This window comes from Thamnophis elegans, chromosome 1, assembly GCF_009769535.1.
Source record: "Thamnophis elegans isolate rThaEle1 chromosome 1, rThaEle1.pri, whole genome shotgun sequence".
Lineage (NCBI taxonomy): Eukaryota > Metazoa > Chordata > Lepidosauria > Squamata > Colubridae > Thamnophis > Thamnophis elegans.
The window spans coordinates 142,399,209-142,420,009 of record NC_045541.1 but is presented as its reverse complement, the minus strand read 5'-3'; the positions used below and the strand labels follow the sequence as shown (position 1 = coordinate 142,420,009).

The 20,801-nt window shown below is 34.1% G+C and overlaps 1 protein-coding gene across 5 annotated transcripts in view; it reads left to right on the top strand.

Moving 5' to 3' along the window:
• The window catches only part of DICER1 (dicer 1, ribonuclease III), a 60,178-nt gene that overhangs the window by 18,880 nt on the left and 20,497 nt on the right, over positions 1-20,801 (top strand). For all 5 annotated transcript variants that reach the window (XM_032233734.1, XM_032233742.1, XM_032233748.1 and 2 more), the window contains 12 exons: positions 668-828; positions 1,090-1,258; positions 2,262-2,734; positions 4,328-4,460; positions 7,116-7,358; positions 9,258-9,412; positions 10,973-11,105; positions 11,923-11,998; positions 12,969-13,108; positions 14,764-14,943; positions 16,523-16,736; positions 17,220-17,373. In XM_032233734.1, coding sequence (XP_032089625.1) covers positions 668-828; positions 1,090-1,258; positions 2,262-2,734; positions 4,328-4,460; positions 7,116-7,358; positions 9,258-9,412; positions 10,973-11,105; positions 11,923-11,998; positions 12,969-13,108; positions 14,764-14,943; positions 16,523-16,736; positions 17,220-17,373 — 2,231 coding nt within the window. The remainder of the gene's footprint in view (positions 1-667; positions 829-1,089; positions 1,259-2,261; positions 2,735-4,327; positions 4,461-7,115; positions 7,359-9,257; positions 9,413-10,972; positions 11,106-11,922; positions 11,999-12,968; positions 13,109-14,763; positions 14,944-16,522; positions 16,737-17,219; positions 17,374-20,801) is intronic.

The following is a 20,801-nucleotide window of genomic DNA, read 5'->3' as shown; positions in this document are numbered from 1 at the left end:
GTTGTTATGTGACTGGTTCTAAGTCAAAGACTGCTAACATATCAACATGTACTTCCTTGCAAAAGCACCTTTGTCGTCTAAGCTGGAGGACCTTTTTGTCTTCAGATGTGAAGGACTACATTCCTAACTATATAAAAGTTCATAGCCTTCCCTTCTAGTGTTTATGTACTACTCATGGTCGGATATACATTTTGGAAGAAGCACTCTTCCAATGCAGAAATTGCAGTGGCTAACAAATATTGTTTACTATCAGGTAGTCCTTGACTTACAATTTTAATGGAGATTGTCTATTACAGTTGTTGCAAAAGTTATAAAGCAGGTCGCCACATGACTGACTTGATTTTATTATTGTTTTTACAGCAGTCATTAAGCAAATCAAATGAATCTGGTAATTAAGTGAATGCTGTGGTCATTAAGGAAACATTGTTCAATATGGGGCATTTATGCAGAAAGCTAGAAGTAAACACCAATTTTAATATCAGCACAGTATTAAACATAAAACCTAGATGTGTAAACAGTAAATCAGCTTCTTGTTTTTCTCATATTGCTCTGGCATTCTTTTTCATATTGAAAAAGAGCTATAGAATTTCACAGTTTGTTATTAAATTCTTTCTTATCCTATCCTTGTATTTGAATGCACCCAGATTTCCTTCTGATTTATTTTCAGCTTTGTGAGAGTTGTCCAGCCTGTCCTCGAATCTTGGGATTAACCGCTTCCATTTTAAATGGAAAATGTGATCCGGCAGAGTTAGAGGAGAAGATTCAGAAACTGGAGAAAATTTTAAAGAGCAGTGCTGAAACGGCAACTGATTTAGTAGTTTTGGACAGGTATTTTACCACATATTTGACTGAATGTTGAATGTCATTCATGAACATTTATATGGAAAGATTGAATATATCTAGAATGTCAGCATTTTGATTTTGATGATTTTTAATGGAATTTTAAATCTTTTGATAATGTGAGCTTCTGTATTGTATCTTTACAGTCTCATAGTTTTTGAATACCATGTAATGTCTTAATTATTAATATCTTTCATTTGTCAACTCTCAGCAGTTATAAACATTTTTTTGTTTTTTTCCATGGAAAAGATATACTTCTCAGCCATGTGAGATTGTAGTGGATTGTGGACCATACTCTGACAAAAGCGGACTCTATGAAAGACTGTTAACAGAGCTGGATGATGCACTTAGCTTTCTGAATGATTGCAACATATCTGTACATTGTAGAGAGAGAGATTCTATCTTAATTTCTAAGCAGGTACAGACAACAATTTATGCATCATTATATTATTAAAATTGCTTTCCTATATTTTAAGTCATATAATTTCACATAAATTTTCATCTTCATAAATGTTTCTTCATTTATTCATCATGATTTTTGTATTAATAGCTAATTAGTTTAGGAAGTTAGGAAGTTAAGATAAACTCTCTAAATCCTAAAGATCAAACCCGAGAATTTTAAAAATACATAAGAATTATAGTTAAGATTAAGTTAGAGAGAAGGAGAGAATTATCTCCTAATATTTTACTAGAAATGGTCAAGAAACAATAATATGAAATGTATAATTTTGTTGATAAATTTAAAAAAATATTTTGGATTCTCTTGCTTGTTTTTTAATAGTTTTAAAACCTGTTCCTTGTTAGGTTAGCTTGTTTTTTAAATATTAATTTTAGGATATGCATATATTATAGTTATTTATATAATTGGTCTGGTGGTTAAGGTGCCAGATTAGAAACTAGGAGACTGAGTTCTAATCTTGCTTTAGGCATGAAGACAAGTTGATGAATCTAGCTCAAAACATGAGGCTCAGGTGAAAAGCCAACCAGTCAATTCCTGTCAGAACCAATGGATCAACACCCAGTTAAACTCCCCCCCCCCCCCAAAAAAAAAAGCAGACTCTACACTTTAGGAAAACACTAGGAAGGAAAAAATATCTATATAAATGAACTATGACAACTGAGTTCCCTTAAACCTGCAGGAATCCAAACTGGGAGGACAAGAAATTATTTGGTATTCATACATTCTAAATCCATTCATTACCCCAGTATTGTGGTGTATTTTTCCTCATTTTTTCTTGCATATTCATTGTTTAGTATCTATACTAGGTTGAAAAATGATGATGTTAAAACTCTGATTACATACTCATTACTGATATCCTTTTGAATTCTTATGAAATTAATTACTGATTAAACTAATAATGGAATATAGACAAGTGCATTTGTGTGCTACATTGAATTGATACATTTTTCTTTGGTTACAGATACTGTCAGACTGCCAGGCAGTGTTGCTTGTTCTGGGACCGTGGTGTGCAGATAAAGTAGCTGGGATGATGGTGAGAGAGCTACAGAAGTACATTAAGCATGAGCAAGAGGAGCTACACAGGAAATTTTTATTGTTTACAGATACTTTCCTAAGGAAAATTCATGCACTCTGTGAAGAGCACTTCTCGCCTGCCTCACTTGATCTGAAATTTGTAACCCCAAAAGTAATAAAACTGCTTGAAATCTTGCGCAAATATAAACCCTATGAACGGCAACAATTTGAAAGTGTTGAATGGTATAATAATAGGAATCAAGATAATTATGTATCTTGGAGTGATTCTGAGGATGATGATGAGGATGAAGAAATAGAAGAGAAAGAGAAAACAGAGACTAACTTTCCTTCTCCGTTTACCAATATTTTATGTGGAATTATTTTTGTGGAACGAAGATACACTGCAGTTGTTTTAAACAGGTATATCTCTTTAATAAAACAAAAAGTATTGTATGTAGCAAAAGCGTATAGTATTAATCTGGAATAACTATTCAGCCATTCAATAATACACATACTAATCACTTAGAAAAGGATACATTGTCACAGAAATGTTTTTTATTGAAATCTCATTTAGTGATGTGTTTTCCTATTTTGATATATTCCTACACTGAAAAAACTAAAAAATCGAATTTAAATGTTAAATTTTCCTTAAAAAAAAATCTCCCCGGGGCAGAAAACTACCATTCGTGCTAATTTCTCTTCAGCATAGTAATTCTAGTTTCCAGCTTTCTATGGCTCATTTTGTTCATTACTATCAAAAAAGACTATGGCCTTTATTTGAAATGGCCAACAGCTTCAACTAATTAAGGTACCCTGCAAGAAGCCAAGAGGCTAAGTTCTAGTTCCACCTTATATATGAAAGCTGTCTGGGTGACTTGGGCCAGTTACTCGGCCCAGTTCACCTTGCAGGCTGGTGGTTGAAGGGAACATAGGAAGAGAAAAGAGTATTAGATATTTTTGATGTCTTGAATTATTTAATCATATTATTTAAAATAATTAATCATAATATAACAATAGTATAATAAATAATATAATATTAAAACAATAAAATTAATGTAAATTAATTAATTTAATAGTTAATATTAATAGTTAATAATAAAGGCAGGATAAAAATGGCTATGATGATCTCTGCTATGTTCTACATTCCTACAAAGGATTGTTCTGTTTCATATATATTATTCTATTTGTTTCACATGAAAGAAACAACCAGAAGGCTGGAAAAACCTGAGAACTTGTAAGAGTACAAGCCTTTTTCATAATTTTAAAAAAAATCCTAAAGGAAACTGCAAAGAGAACAAATGAAAACTATGTTCAATTGCAAAAGAATGCTAAATGATAGATAAGAAAGCAAATAAATTGAATATCTGCAGCAGGGTTGCATAGTTCATGCAGAATCCTCATCATTTTGAGAATAATTTTACAACAAAAAGTTTTAACTATAAAATGCCTAATTTAGTTTTTGTTTTCCTTTTTAATTAGTTTTATATTTATTTTTCTGAAGTTATTCTGACCAAAACAAATTTATGTTTTTCCTGATTATACCCAGTTATTGTGAATTACACAAAACTGTTAATATCCGTATTTCTGGTAAAAAGTATGAAAATTAATATTTTAAAGATTTGTTTTAAGTAAAAATTACCTAATTTGGGGAAAATCTTTTAGTTTGTGTATATATGCCTATGAACATCTGTAGGAATGTGCATATGAATATTTAGTGTTCACTGTATGCTATAAACCAGAAAAAAATCTTGAAATATGTCATAGGTATTAACTTTTCTGTTTCATGTGTAAGTTATATGAAAAACATGTTCAATATATAAGATATGAAAGACATGTAAAACATTTGTCAGTGGACTTGAGTTTAAATAATTTTAAAAGAATGAATGCAACCTGTGTATATAACCTGGTAAGAAAATCAATTACCATGCCTCTATTTTCAGTATTGTATATCTCAAAATTCTTATGTGTTTTTTCAACTTTATGCATCTTCCAAAATATGTGTAATATATTTAGGTTGATAAAAGAAGCTGGCAAACAAGACCCAGAGCTGGCTTACATCAGCAGCAATTTTATAACTGGACATGGCATTGGAAAGAATCAGCCCCGTAGCAAACAGATGGAAATAGAATTCCGAAAGCAGGAAGAGGTAACTTTAATGGAAATAATTGTATATAAATTTGGTGTATTTTCTTGCATTAGAACCCTTCATTAAAAAATCCCCATCTTGAATGTTGTGAATATCAGTATATAAAAGGAATGTATTTAAAACTTCTGAAATGAATTGTATATCTGCATTTAAAAAAATAGAAAAGTAAGACCAAGCATTCATGCCTTCTTTAATGATAGCATTTGACTTAATATTAAGAATTAAGATTGTTGTTGGAAATATTGTAGTGTAAAACAAATATTTTAGCAGGAATAGTTGCTGGTTCTTGTCCTCTGTTCTATAATCCAATTTGCTGTTTCTGTAAAATCTCTGTAAATATCCTCTTCCCACAATTATGTGGATTGTGCACCAACCATACAATCCATATTAGTTCCTGATTTAGCCTCAGGACAGTTTGGAACTATCTTCCCTTTCTGATTTCATCCTGAAAGCCCATTGACTAAGGTTAGGAATATCTCTGTGGTATGTGTGCGTCTGTCTGTCTGTACGCACATCTGTGCTTGGTACACATGGCTCTTTTATCTTAATTTTCTATTCTTGATAGAACCAGATGAAATTTGCAGACAAAACTTTCCTTTGCTGAGATCAAGCCTGACAATTTCACTTATTGAGATGAGGTTTTATACTCTTACGTTTTTAATGGTCAAGATGAGATACAGAATAGAAAATTGTAAAATAAGAGAGTTTTGACATATGCAATTTATTTTTTTTCTTTTACACTGTATTCTCTTTTGAGGGGGTGTATTATACATTTAAAATATTCTTGTCCCTAAGCAAACACCTTTAAAATCTTAATTTTTCCAATTTGCATCAAATTTGAATGGATTATGGCTGTGAAGATCTTACAGAGGGACTTGAAAATTCAGCATTTTTCTAACAAGCATCCAGTTCTACATTTAAAGATCTGATGACAACCCCTCCCCCCCCCGCCTTTCATGATTCTGATGCTGGGAAGAATCAGAATGAATACCATTGTGTCATGGTACCTGAGTTGAACTGGGGAGGACTAGGTACTGAAATGGCCTGGTGATAGAACACATAGAAAATAGAAATCCGTGATTAACAATAGGATTTACGGCTATAATTCTCCTCCTCCTCTCCTCCTCCAGGGTTTTCATTATTCAGAGAAGTCAGGCAGAAATCTATCCCATTTTGAATAATTATTATAGGACTCTAGTCCTTCAGTGTTAAACGAAGTACCAGAAAAAATCCGATTTAATTCATTTTAGTGGAGTTCTGTTTCACTTTATGTATTTTCTATCTATCTGAATAATTAACTCATTCATTTAACTCCATTTTGTTCGTGTCACATATAAGAAAATGTAGCTACTAGACTGACATTTTTAATCCATAAAATGTAGGTAACTTTAATTGTACAAGCTAGGCAAATGCATCAATCTGCTTTTGTACTTGGACAGTGCTTTAAAAAGGACTGTAAAAGTGAAATTTGGTTGTTGTATTTTGTTATGTGTGTATGTGTATATAAATAGCTGTTCTATGATTCTTTTTACTTTTAAGCATCAGCTTTTAAGAATTTTTAAACCATTAAACTTGAGTATTAAGTATCCATTTGAATGAGACTTACATGCTATGTCATAAAATAAGAGTAGATATTTAGAAAAATAAGTTTGTTTGCTTTTTTATTACTTTAGATACTCTTTGTTGCTAGTTCATTGAATTGAAATTTAAGGATCTTAAATATTGACTGCAGCATTTTTTAATTATTTTACTGCTTCTGGGAAAATTACTTTTGCTCATTTTCCATTTTGCTGGAAAATGGAAATGATTGATATTTTAGTTTAACTAATATGAATCGAATATGAACGAATATGAAGTTTGAAATAATCATATTTCTGTAACCAAACTTTTTCATATGTAGTTAAATACATTCAGAATTGCCATTATTAACAATGTTATCATCAGTGGCAGAAACATCTAGTATAGTTCTTTAAATGAGTTTATTTCAATAAACTAGAAATGTATTTTAATGTTTGGTATATTTTATTTTTCAAATGAAGCAAATGACAGTAAATAAAAGAACCTATGGGTAATTCTTAGCTCATAGATGAGAATGTAGCACTAGTCTGCTACTCATTAAAGCTGCCAGGAAATCTCAGGAAAAGAGACAGCTTGTGTTGGAAACACCTTTTTGGAATTATAGCTGCACTTTGATCAAATTATAGGAATGCTTTCTCTGTCTTCAGTGACAAGAAAATCTGGAGAGTCCTGGGCTTACATTTTAGAATATATTGAATTTTAGAGAAGTGACAAATAAACGGATTCTACACAAGTGTTTTAAAGATAATGTAGCATAAATTGGGGAACAAAAAAAAATGATATTAAGATGTGAACTAAAGAATTTATAAATTATTTTCCTAAAATTAACTATTCTCTAAAATTATAACCTGTTATCTTTGTATTTCTCTAACATTTTATTCTTTTTTAAATAATTTTATTGGAATTTTTAATTTTATTGAGGAAGAAAATTAAAATAAAATTTAAAAACTATAAATTTTATCCAAACCATTGGACTATAAGTAGAATTCTGCAAGTATTGGAATATAAAACTTTTATGACGATAATGGCTTTAACAACAGATGGTCTTAGAAATATGTCTTCTTGGTTACTTTGTAGGTTCTTAGAAAATTTCGAGCACATGAAACCAACTTGCTAATTGCAACTAGTATTGTAGAAGAGGGTGTTGACATACCAAAATGCAATTTGGTGGTTCGTTTTGATTTGCCCACAGAATATCGTTCCTATGTGCAATCCAAAGGAAGAGCCAGGGCACCAATCTCAAACTACATTATGTTAGCTGATTCAGACAAAATTACATGTTTTGAAGAAGATCTTAAAACATACAAAGCGATTGAGAAGGTATGTGACAAAGAAGTCCATGTATGTAACTGAATCATAAAGGAATTGACAGGGAGTGTTTGCTTATTTGTACAAGCTTTATCCTTTTCCACTTCCATATATCAGAATGGCTTACAGTATTAAATATTGGAAAATTAGAAACAAAAATCAATTGATACAATTAAAATAATTGGCTTGATGCAAGGTAATATGATCGTACTCCTCCACAAATGCCATTTTTTTTAACAAACTGCTTTTATGGTTCTAAAAATGTAAAACGGTGATTCACTAATTTAGTTATCAGACAATCAATTTTTCTTAAAAGTGGAAAAAATTCAAAGAAACAATGGGAATCCAGGTTTAATTCATAAAAATATTTTGATGTCTAAAGGAACAAAAAGAATAAACTTAGAAGATTATATTGCTCAAAAGTGGGTGGACAAATAAGAGATCCACACTAGAAGTTTCACAGAAAGATGACTAAATACAGTAAGAAAGATTATGAGATTAATTAATAATTAATAACTAATAATAGACATCTCTCAGTATATTGGACCCATCTTTTATTTATATTTTTATAAAGTTAAAAACATTTTGTATTTTTAGTCACATGCACAAACTGTAAACGCTTAAAAAGAGATGTTTTGAAATCTTCAATTTGTGCATGTACCCAGTTGGAGAGATAGTTGGGAGTAATTTCTGAAGCAGTTATGCCAGCCTTTTTAAAGACATAAGTGGTTTAACTTATCGTAAAATAGTACTTCATATTGTTCCTGCATGTTCCAAAGCAGTTCTTTTGAATAATTTGGAGAACCGAGATACTTATAAAAATATAGAAATGTACCATATTTTTTGGAGTATAAGATGCTCCGAAGTATAAAACGCACCTAGCTTTTGGGGAGGAAAACAAGAAAAAAAATATCTGCCTCTGCCTTCCAGCAATTTCCCTCCTTGCAACAAACAGCAACAGTATAGACAATATACACTGTTTGTAGTGTTACATTTCAGACTATACCTGTACACATGCTGTTAAAATTGATGTGCTTTCTGGAAGTATAGTTATTCTCTGCTATTTAAAAGAAGATACAATAGTACTGCGCCTCTGCAGATCAAGCATTTATTTTAAAAAGCTTCTTCATTTTGTTAATCTGTCTAGAACAATAATAAAGCAGTCTTTAAAAAATAAGTCTAATAAGTTGAACATTCTATTGGCATTTATAGTCATTGACTTACTTCCTTGCAGCAAACAGCCTGATTAGCACAAGAAAAAAATATCTGCCTCTGCCTCCCAGCAATTTGTGGTGTGGAGCAAACAGCAAGTTTCACTTTCAATTTCTCCTGATCATCAGCTGTTTCAGGATACAGGGATTGCTATAGCCTATTCCACCCTCCACAAGCCCTTGTTTGCTGCAAGGAGGTAAATTGCTGGGAGGCAGAGGCCAAAGGGTTGGGCCCGTGGGTGGTTGGGACTACATTCAGTGTATAAGATGCACCCAAATTTTCACCCTCTTTTAGGGGAGGAAAAGCTGCGTCTTATACTCCGAAAAATACGGTATATGCTAATACTCATAAAATAGTACACAATAGACTCTGATCTACCAATTATTCTTTTTCCAACAGAAGCCAAATAATCTGGACATTAATTATCCCTGAGTCAGTGTTGTTAGTTTCTTTTTCTTAGCTGGAAGGTAGTGTTAATGTTGGTATGACCTCTTTCATACTAGTGATTGTGATAATTCTTCCCTTAAAAGGGCTAGGAACTAATATGAAGTTACTAAAGATATAGCCCATAGATAATCCCATGCTGCATTAATTATTCTTAATTATTCTGTATCTTTCACTTTTGCTAATGATGTTTATCTCAGGCTGAATTTATATAATGTTCTTACCGTTCTCTATTAATTTATTGTTTTTCTTAAGATTCTGAGAAACAAATGCTCGAAGTCTGTTGATATTAGTGAAACAGAAAATGAGCCTATTATAGATGATGATGACATCTTCCCACCATATGTGTTGCGACCAGAAGATGGTGGTCCAAGAGTCACAATAAACACTGCTATTGGGCACATTAATCGGTATAGTGATTATTGTTTCCCTATTTAGCTCTATATTTCATATGAGCAGTCTTTTAATTAAATGCTGGTAACTATCTGTTTTAAGCATTTGTCTATTTTGGTTAAACTAAGGATTTTATGTCTTACAAGAAATAAGACAACCAAATCGATGTATTGTTTCATTATTACTTTTTCTGAAATATATTTAATATTGGGGGATAGGGAGGGAATGAAATGGAAGAGAAGTATCAATGTAATTTTAAAGGAAATACTTCTGTAATATGGGGTTCTTATTTCTTTCTGAGCTTGATTGTTTGCTTATAGACATTTTATTACATGATTACATAACATCATCTGTGCTGCACTACTGATGTTACCTAATTGGGTAATGAAACGTCTGCAAGCAAGCAAGCAACCAAGCTCAGGGAGCATATAGCAGTAGACTTATATACCGCTTCATATGGCTTTCAGCCCTCTCTAAGCGGTTTACAGAGAGTCAGCATATTGCCCCCAACAATCTGGGTCCTCATTTTACCCACCTCGGAAGGATGGAAGGCTGAGTCAACCCTGAGCCGGTGAGATTTGAACCGCTGAACTGCTGATCTAGCAGTAGCCTGCAGTGCTGCATTTAACCACTGCGCCACCTCGGCATAAAGGACTCTCCGTCATTGTCCCTAGGTAAATCTTGGGATAATAGTGGATAGTAGATGGGATAATAGTGGATAGTAGATGCCAGCTCTGTGTATGATAGCTATGAAAAAGGAGTAGTTCATGTTATGACTAATTGAAAAAAAAATACTGTTACATAAATTATGTTCATAAATTAAGAACTTTCTATAAGAAACATTTTTACTAGAAAAGGTAGACTAGTGGATTATTTTTCTGGGAACAATATTGGGTACATGTTGGGCATTTCATAAAACGATTCATGGCATGAGAAAAAATAGATAGAATTTTTTCCTCCCTTTCTCAAAAAACATTTGCTATGGCTGATTGAAAATAGTTTTAAGACAATCGTTCAGGACAAACATACATAATTATACAGGATATAATTAATGAAGAACTATTGATCTTGAATTTGTTGCATCCAAGTTGAGAGGAGCATGCCATCAAGTACTATTTCAAAGGGAATAATGTTGGAAGAAGGATATGCCCCTCCTGCTTCCAAGCAACTTAGAGGCAGCTGCTTGACCTCTATGAGAAACAGAATACTCGATTGAGGAGGGTTCTGGGCATATTCAGTAAAACTGATCTTATTAGACACTTGCCATATTTTTTCTAATTTAATGTGATATTACTAAATTAACAGATAAAATTTTCCAGTAGGTATCCATTTCAATCTTAGAAACATCTCGAGATTCTCCTGTTTATTGTCTTTATTGTCAGTCTGCTTAGGAGAATTTTACAGTATTATATTTAAATCAAACCATTTAACTGTGGATGGAAATCTTAGAATAATTGCAAACTATTAACTTATCAATTTGCCTGTTGATTTCTGTTAACTTGTGAATATCTTAGCCATAAAATGTCATTTGTTTTGTAAAATATGTTTATGTTTATTTTTAAAAATATGTTAAATAGGTATTGTGCTAGATTACCAAGTGATCCATTTACTCATCTGGCTCCGAAGTGTAAAACTAGAGAGCTTCTTGATAACACATTTTATGCAACACTTTATCTACCTATCAATTCTCCTCTTCGAGCATCAATAGTCGTAAGTATTTTGTTTGTTTAGACAAAATAAATTTTGAGTGTGTACAATGTTTTCCTTCGGACATGGCTTGCAACTTGTTTTTCCTGCAATGCACAACTTGCTTTTATATGAAAGGTTTACTCTGTGCTAGTGTTGGTCCATGAATTTTATATGACAATATTCCTAGGTGTCTCAACTGAAAGTTGATCAATCAAATGGGGTATAATTCAGGTCATTTGAAGCATTGAAATATATACTGTTGCAAAGAAGGAGGTTTATTTTCTTCTCTCTATTTGAATTAAGCTAACTATTAAAGCTTGAATGACAAAGTCTTTTGTGCAAAAGTCATAAGAAACTCTAGGGCTAAGTTAATGGTTTTTTATTAGCAATATATAAGCATCTTAGTGTAGAAAAAATATTTTCCTTTCATATTAAATATTCAGTCTAAATGTTGATGCATTTTGACATTTATAATAACCTGAAATATATTTTTTGCAAAACAATTACTGGCTGTATTTGGAATATATAAATAACATCTATTTTACGTAGAGCTGTTATTTTGTGTTCTTAAACCTGTCCTTTATACAACACTTACGTATTTTTTATGCATGACAGTGCTTAGTTATTAGAGAGTCAGTATAGCATATTAGTTGAGGTGAACATCCAGGATAAGTCCACCCCAGCCAGAAGAAAAAAAAATGCTGTGTATTTTACCATAAACTCCAGAGGGAAGGATAGGATATTAATCTAACAAATAATAACCAAAACGTGAAAAAAGCAATAAATTTGATTATTATTTATTGAATTTTTAAAGACTTGCTTCAAATTTTATTTCCAGGGTCCTCCAATGAGTTGTGCGAGATTAGCAGAAAGAGTTGTTGCTCTTATTTGTTGTGAAAAATTGCATAAAATTGGTAAGTATAACATTTAGAAGCAATATCATTTATTTAAAGAACATTTGATACTATCTTTTTTTTAATGTAAAGAAATATCTGAAAATGCCATTTTAGGGGGGTTTTTTGGGGAACTGGCAGTGTTAGTTTTTACTTCTAGTCTTCGAAAGATTTCGATCCATTTTCAACCACTGTAATTCTCTGAAAGAACAATAGACTGCTCGGCTTCCAGAATAAAAAAACTTTCCGCAACCCTCTGGAAAATAAAATTTCAAAAATAAACTTTTCCCTTTCCGTGGAATTTATCTGGTCTTTTTAAAAAAATGGTCCCTGAAACACTTGGTTAAAACATAATGCTGTGATGTCATGCTCCCCAGACCATTTTCCAATTGCCTTCTCCTCCTGCAACCTCTGTTTATGATACTTCATGTTATTAAGATCCCACTGTGGAACTTAGTAATATATAATTATTTGAGGGTCTCAAGTTTCTTATTAGAAGAAGGGGTAAAGAATCCTCAGTTTTGCACACAGATCAAATCTTAGAGAGGACATAATTCTATATATGTTTATAGGTGGTAAGTTGTTCATTGAGAATTTCAATGAGTTGTTTCAGAGTAAATATGAATAAAATCAAGCTTTGACTGCTTTCAGACTTTTAACACTATATACTGATTCGTAAAGAATAATATCACATTTAGTGTTCTAACAATCTTGAAAAAGATTCTCATTACTTTAAACTCGGGCAGTTTCTTTTAATTGCTGTTGCAGTAACTTTAATCATTTCCATTTTAATGAAGAGATGGTTATTTTATTATTTTTTTAATGTATACTTTGAAATTGTACCATGTTTGTGTAAAACAGGTGACGAAGTTTAAACCAGTCCCTTATGATTTCATACATGCATTTCATAAAAGTTACTTTATGGATGAGGAAATTATTCCTTAATTATGGAATTACTTGATTTATAATTTGTTCTTTATTTATATTTTAGGTGAACTAGATGATCACTTGATGCCTGTTGGAAAAGAAACAGTAAAATATGAGGAGGAACTTGATTTGCACGATGAAGAAGAAACCAGTGTTCCAGGAAGGCCAGGTTCTACAAAACGAAGGCAGTGCTACCCTAAAGCTGTTAGTATAGTTCTATGGTTTTGCTATATATGACTGTATGAAACAAACAAAATATTATAAGTTATGATATTTATGTAGTTACTTACCAAACACATATAAATTATATTAAGGTAACCAAAATATGTATACAATCCCCAAAGTGTTATGTCACAACTTTTGAGCATCCCTAATGTTTCAGAATTGACAGTTGACACAACCTATGTATGTTTAAGATTTTTCTGATTTGAATAGGAGTCGTATACTGATTCTTTAGCATATATGCTAATCAGAGGATCTTGTAATAATTGTAAAAAAAATGTTTCTGTTAAGGACTGGGTAAGCATGTATATTTCTGAATTATCATAAGGGTAGAATAAGATTTCTTACATGATAAGACCCAAAGGAAATGCTTAAACAAGAAATTTGGATTCACAAAGACATGTTTTTCCATTTCACACCTGCATCTCTTTCAGTTCATTATTTAATTTCTCATTTATACATAAATTACAATGGAGACATAATAAAGTGGTGTTTAATTGTTTTCTAGTATGATATGAAGCATTATCTTTGGTGTCATATGACTACTGATGAATATGAATGCTGTGTGCTATTTTTTGTATCTTTGGATGAAAAATGGGATGCAGAATCAGTATTTAATCATTCATTACTATACTGAAGTTCATTATTGCAGCCACATGATAGCTGTAGCTTTGGATATTATGTGATTAAGGAGAAATTGAAGAATGGAAGACATAGCATTTGTTAACAGCAATTCAAATCAAATGTATTTGTTTTAGAATTAGGAAAAAGCTTGGGAGGTCAGCTCCACAAGCCAAGAAAAAGAGACATCACATTTAAAGAGTTGCCAACTAGTGCCATTTGAGCATCTGCCTTGAGCCTGAGTTTTTTTCCCTTTGAATCTGGTTTGCTGCCCAGTTCCTAGTAAGGTATACTATTCGGAGGAAATATTCAAATGTTATTCCATGAGAATGAAAAGAACATGGTATAATCCAAAAGAGGCACAAATTAAAGTAAATATGTTTTTTGGATTTTGAAGTGTTGCAAACAAATGGGAAACATCAGGTAATAACACTTTTTATTTGTAAAATCTCATTGTCAAATTTGAAACTACTTTTAGTTAGGAGGAAGTTATGTCTATAACATGTTAGATCCTTGGTCTATCCAGCATTATGATAGCAAAAACACAGATTTCAAGCAAGAGGACTTTCCTAGTCTTACCTGAAGAAACCAGGACTGAATTTATAAATTACAAGAATTTTAATTATAAATTAACTTTTTGTCCAAAATAGCTTAAACAGAGTCCTTGAAAAGACTCACTAACTTACTGAATGTTACTTTTTTTTATACTGGAACCTCTTCTGCTTCATTCTATTTTGGTTCTTTAGTTTTATTTACTGTGGGGGTTTTTTAGAAACTGGTTTCAAATGGTTTCATGATGCAGAAACTATGCATCAACTTTTTAGCTGCTAGTTATATAAATCTGCTGCTAGTTTAAATCAATAAATCTCTGACAACTTGTAATTTAATCCTGCATTCTATTTTTTAAAAATAATATGTATATGCAGAGATAATTTATTTAAAACCTGTATTGTTTCTAAGCATCACTAAGGACATTATTTTATTTAAAAAGCATGTTTGTTACACTATGTCTATAGATTCCAGAATGTTTGAGGGACAGTTATCCCAAACCTGATCAACCCTGTTACCTTTATGTAATTGGTATGGTCTTAACTACTCCTCTACCTGATGAGCTCAACTTCAGAAGACGAAAACTATATCCTCCTGAAGATACTACAAGATGTTTTGGAATACTGACAGCCAAACCTATACCTCAGGTAATTAAATGCACACATATACATGCATTTCTCTTTTTAAATTTGTTTTTAGGTGTTCAAGCCAGTGTGTCTTACACGTAGAATTCCATAGTTATGGAACAATTCTTGCTTATCATACCTGTCAGAATTATCTAATAAACTTTTTAAAAAGGACATTTATATGATATTTATGTTTTGAAATGTTTGAAATATTGTAATAATAAAATGAATCCAGATCAGTACCTCAGTTGCTTGTTTTTTTTTCATCACTATTATAGAGTGATGCAGTTTATATGGCAATCTTGTGAAATAGAGAATACAGATACATTGCCTCTCTATAAAAGAACTTGCTCATAGAAAGAAAATGCTTTTATATTATGACAGGCTTTCTAAATGCTATGCTTTCTTATTTTTCTCTAATTGGTACTTATTTTAAGCAATACCTTCTATTGCAGAATGCATATACACAAATTAAACTACCGTATTTTTCGGAGTATAAGACACACTGGAGTATAAGACGCACTGGAGTATAAGACACACCAAGGTTTTGAAGAGGCCAATTTAAAAAAAAAAGTTTTTGCACTCTGCAAACATCCTAAAAATGACCTGTTTTTTTGCGAAAATGGGCCCGACTTTTTTTTTCTTCAAAAAGGCATGAATAGCCTTTAGGAAGCTTATAGAGTACTCCTGGGGGCTGGGGGGGGGGAGTGAGCAAAAAACGGCCCGTTTTTTGTTCGTTTCTGCCCTCCCCAGCCCCTAGGAGCTCTCTGAAAGCCTCCTACAAGCTATGCACAGCCATTTTGGTGAAGGGGGCAGGGTTTCAGGAGGCAAAAAATGTATTCAGTGTATAAGAAGCACCCAGATTTTCAATCTCTTTTTTGAGGGAAAAAGATGTGTCTTATACTCCAAAAAATACAATAAATCTAGATTAATATTTCAAGTCACTAATGTATGCCACCATTATGTTCTTTCTGGTTCCTGCTTATCTTCCGAAGCAAGCATAATTTCTAAAGCGCCATCAGCCCTTGGTTTATTTGGGCACCTCTGATAAAATTGAGGTTTCTTTCGTTTTTACATTGTTGTTCTTGTATTCCTCCCAGAATAGGTTAGGATTGGAATGGACTATAAAGGATGCTAATAAATATTTATGCTTAGTTATGTATAAACCACATATGCTCTTTAATCATTTGCATCAAGAGTTGCCTTTCTAAGGTAGCACCTTATAATAAAATTGCACAAAAAAAAACAAAAAATGCAAAGGTTATAGTTAATTGTGACATTCTTAAAAGAAAACTGTATAAAAATACATGGACTTGTATTTGCACAAATATTTAGATTATAATATTAGCTCCTGTGTGGCCACCATTTGTGGTTCTTGAATGAATTTACTATATTTTCCTGACAGTTTTCAGTTTTAACCTGACATTAATATGGGTTTGTTTGTGTGTTTGCAAACTATAATTGAATGTCTGTAAATATATATACCCTTATACTGGTTTGAATATTAGATGTATTTTGGTTATTAACAAGGGACACAAATTTTAGCCAATGCCTTGTAACTGTCTTACATTTACTTTGGTTGGTTTGTTTGTTTATCTAGATTCCTCATTTTCCTGTATATACCCGCTCAGGAGAAGTGACTATATCTATTGAGTTAAAGAAATCAAGTTTCACTTTGTCGTTACAAATGCTTGAGTTAATCACACGACTTCACCAATATATATTCTCTCACATTCTTCGACTTGAAAAACCTGCACTAGAATTCAGACCCACTGATGCTGATTCAGCCTATTGTGTTCTACCTCTTAATGTTGGTGAGAAAAGTGCTGTTTTATTTATTAATTAAAGTTCATACAGTTGATGGGATATTTAAGTGTCCATTTGCATACACGCCTTCCCATGAATTGTGGAATTGTTTAATAGCCTTTAAATTGTTTAACATCCTTCAACAATCCTTTATGTTAGATTATTTTGCAGAAAATAAAACTGATTTGCAACACAGCCATAAAAATTTAACAAATAAAGGGGTTTTGCCTTTTAGTTGTTTTAGATTTTGAATATTACTTGTAAAAGCAGAATCTTGAAAAGTACTATATTATATAAGCATTAGCCGTTGGAACAGTATTTCAGGTTGACTACTGTTCTTCTGAAATATTGATTACCACCAAAAGCCCTATGGTGTTACGAAATTGATTTTGACAAAAATTATTGGGAACTGTTTGCCATTTAAAAATATGTGCTAAGAATCTGAAAATATTTTCAGTTTTGAAATTCAAATAAAATATTTTGTTTTTAAGTTGATGGCTCCAGCACTTTGGACATTGATTTTAAATTTATGGAAAATATTGAGAAATCGGAAGCTCGTACTGGCATTCCCAGTACCCAATATACAAAAGAAACACCATTCATTTTTAAATTAGAGGATTACCAGGATGCAGTTATCATTCCAAGGTGAGTATTTTCTGAAAATTGAAACAAATATCTCTCTATATTTAAAAGTAGTATTTTTTCAGCTTTTAACAGTTTAATGCAAACATTATAACATCCTATAGTGATCAAGTCTGACTTACAGGAGTTGGATTCTAGATTTTTTGAAAAGATTATATGTCAAAGTAAAAAAAAAAGTTATCCCAAGTAATAGAGTATTAAAAAACTTTTTTTGATCCAAATAGCAATAGCAGTTAGACTTATATACCGCTTCATAGGGCTTTCAGCCCTCTCTAAGCGGTTTACAGAGTCAGCATATTGCCCCCACAGTCTGGGTCCTCATTTCACCCACCTCGGAAGGATGGAAGGCTGAGTCAACCTTGAGCTGGTGAGATTTGAACCGCCGAATTGCAGATAGCAGTCAGTTGAAGTGGCCTGCAGTACTGCACTCTAACCACTGCGCCACCTCGGCTCTCTAATAATTTTATAATGTGAAAAAGTGCCCATCAGGAGTGATATGCAAAATGTTTCAAACTAAACTAATTCAAGTTTAAAGTGGAAATAATTTGTTTCAAAATCAGAAGAAAGTTGTTTAAGATGAGAACATTTCAAACTTGAAATAAGACACTTTAATTTTCGGACAATTGAAAATGGAAATGTTTTGCACTAGGCTACCCACCACCACACACTAGGCTTCCTAATACAAGATGTGGCATCACTAAAAGAGAAAGGAAATTTGATCACATAAATGTAGGATGCAAAATATTCTTCAGGATTTTTTGATAGCAATAAAGAAAAAAATTAGGGCGACGTTAATATAGATAGGAAATTCCAATGGAAAAATATATAATAAAACATGAAATATTTAAAACATAACTTGTAAAAAAAACCTATGGAATTTCTGAATTAAAAATGGCATAGTAATAAAATATATTGTTTTACATTTACCTGCTTAAACATAGAATGCTTCCTCCTTTGGAAAATTTTCCTCATTTCAATAAAGTTGCAGTAGCAAAGATCAAAAAAACAATGCAGTTAATTTTGTTCTACTAAAGAATACCTATTGAAAGAAAGGGGATACTGTATTGTAGTTTAATATCTGGGAACATCTTGTGGAAAATCTTACTGAAAGATATAGTTCATTGTTTTTGTCAGTAATTATTTTGAAAATAAAATTATATTCTCCAACGTTGGTGGAGACAGTGGTCATGCATGGGTTAACTCAGTCAGTAACCAATAGAACTGAGTCTACCAAAGTGATGTCATCTCCTTGGGGGAATGTCCTCCCGCTTTTCTAGACTCAGTTCAATCGAACTGTTTGTGCTAACTGCTTTCTCCTCAACTTTAAAAGTTATTTAAACCGTATTTAATTGGATTTTGTTCTAAATTTCATCTAAATTGGAAGGAATCAGGATAGTTCTTTAAAGCTAAGTCTCTCAATCAGCCCGAGGCTATGGGAAGAGATTTTTGAGGCTTTTGTCTCTGGAGATTGTCGGCAGAGAGCTCTCTGGCAAACAGCGCCTCGTGGCAACGGTCGTTGGAGGCCCCGCTCTGCACTGCTACCTTTGCTAGGCTATGTGCCCCCTCACGCCGCAGCTGCTCCAGCCGCCTCCAAAAGCCGCCAAGGACCGCTGGTAGCCCGGAGCAATTGCCAGAAGCATTGCCGCTGCACGCTGCTGCTGTTCCTCAGTGCTCCCGCCCCATCGGAACGCTGCCACTGCTCCTCTTGGGCTCCGCAGGCCCCCCCCCCGCAGGGCCTTCGGCACCCTCACTTGCCTTGCGGTCTCAGCTACCTTGTGGCGCCTGGCTCATAGGCTCTGTAGCCTCGGTGGCCATTTTGTTTTGACGCAAAAATCTCCGGCGGCCAATTTGAAGTTCAACAAGTCGTGAATATAGGCCATGACCTTTTCTCCTGCCCCTATCCACAATTGCCTCTATCCACCAACGAGACCCCTTCTTCTGGGACCCACAAACCGGCCCCAGAAGCATCCCCCATGGAACCTTCCCCCAAGGCCCCCAGGGAGTCACAAAGGGGTAATACCAAGCCACAGGCCAGGGATAGTGCCACCCAGGCTCCTCCCTGCAAGGCCAGGGCCACACTGAATCCCATCTTTTTCAGTCCCAAAAGGCTTCTCAGACCAGTCCTCCACCTGACTTGTCCTCTGAGTTGGAGGATGATCTCTGTCATGCAGCTTCCATCATTCAGCCAGAGGAGGCCAGGGGCCCATGAGACTTCGCCTGCAGTGGAGATGAATCTGAGGGTGGCAGGAGCATCACTCCAGATGAAGATCCCCTCTATTGGGGGGGATTCCCCTCTCCCCTGCTGCCGCCGTTGCTCTTACTCTCCTGGTCAGTGACGTGCGGTGAGGTTTATGGCTGGTGAGGCAAAAAAAAAGAAAGCGGCTTTTGGCCGCTCCGGCGCTATGTCCAACATAGAGGCAGGATGCATCCCGCCTCTATGGTGGACACAGCAGCAGGGCTTTTGGACGTCCAAAAGCCCCGGCGTTGTGTCCGCCATAGAGGCTTTTGGATGCCCTGCCACTGTGTCTGCCATAGAGGAAAAACTTCCTTAGACCAACGGAAGACTTTAAAAGCAGAGAGGAATATGGAAAGCTTCAAAGAATCAATGCTGAATGGAACCAATGGAGGACCTATGGAAAGCTTCATAGAATCAATGCTGGATGGAACCAAAGCCGCCCTGCCACCCCGGCGCTATGTCCAAAAGCCCTGGCCTGCTGCTATGTCCAAAAGCCCTGCTGCTATGTCTGACATTAAAAAAAAAAAATGCCAGCCTGCGCACCTGCAGAGGCGGGTAAAAGACACACAAATTACTTACAATAATACAATCACTTACAAATTACATTAATTTTGAATTCCTCCCCCTCCCTCCGACCCACATACCTTTTCCAGCTGTTTCACAGAGGATTTCAACTCTGCTCTTGTCTGTCATGATAAAAATGTAAAAGGAAAAAGGCAAGAGCTGCTGAGGTCAGGCTGGGTTAGCTACTGCCAGAGTCCCCAATGGATGACTCTGCTTAACTGTTTAAAAAAAGCCTCTAAAAAACGCCCTCTACAGGAGGAGGCAAGAGAATCACGTGCCTCATCTACATAAGGAATTTTTCGGCTTTTAACCCTTGCTTAACTCTGCTCGAGTGATCATAAAGATAGACTAAATGAGGCACGTGATTCTCCCGCCTCCTCCTGTAGAGGGCACTTTTTTAGAGGTGCTTTAGGAGAAGGGATACCAGCAATTCTTCTGGCCTTAAAAAAGGAGAGAATGAAAGACAAGGCGGACCTCTTCATCCAGCCTAAGGTCGAAAAGGAGGTGATTCCGTCACCCAGACTATTCATAGACATGGTTCAGAACCACTGGGCATCACCAGGTACAGGTCCTCTCCCCAATACCTTGGATAAGCACCTGTATAATGTGGGACCAGAACTCACCAAGGTCT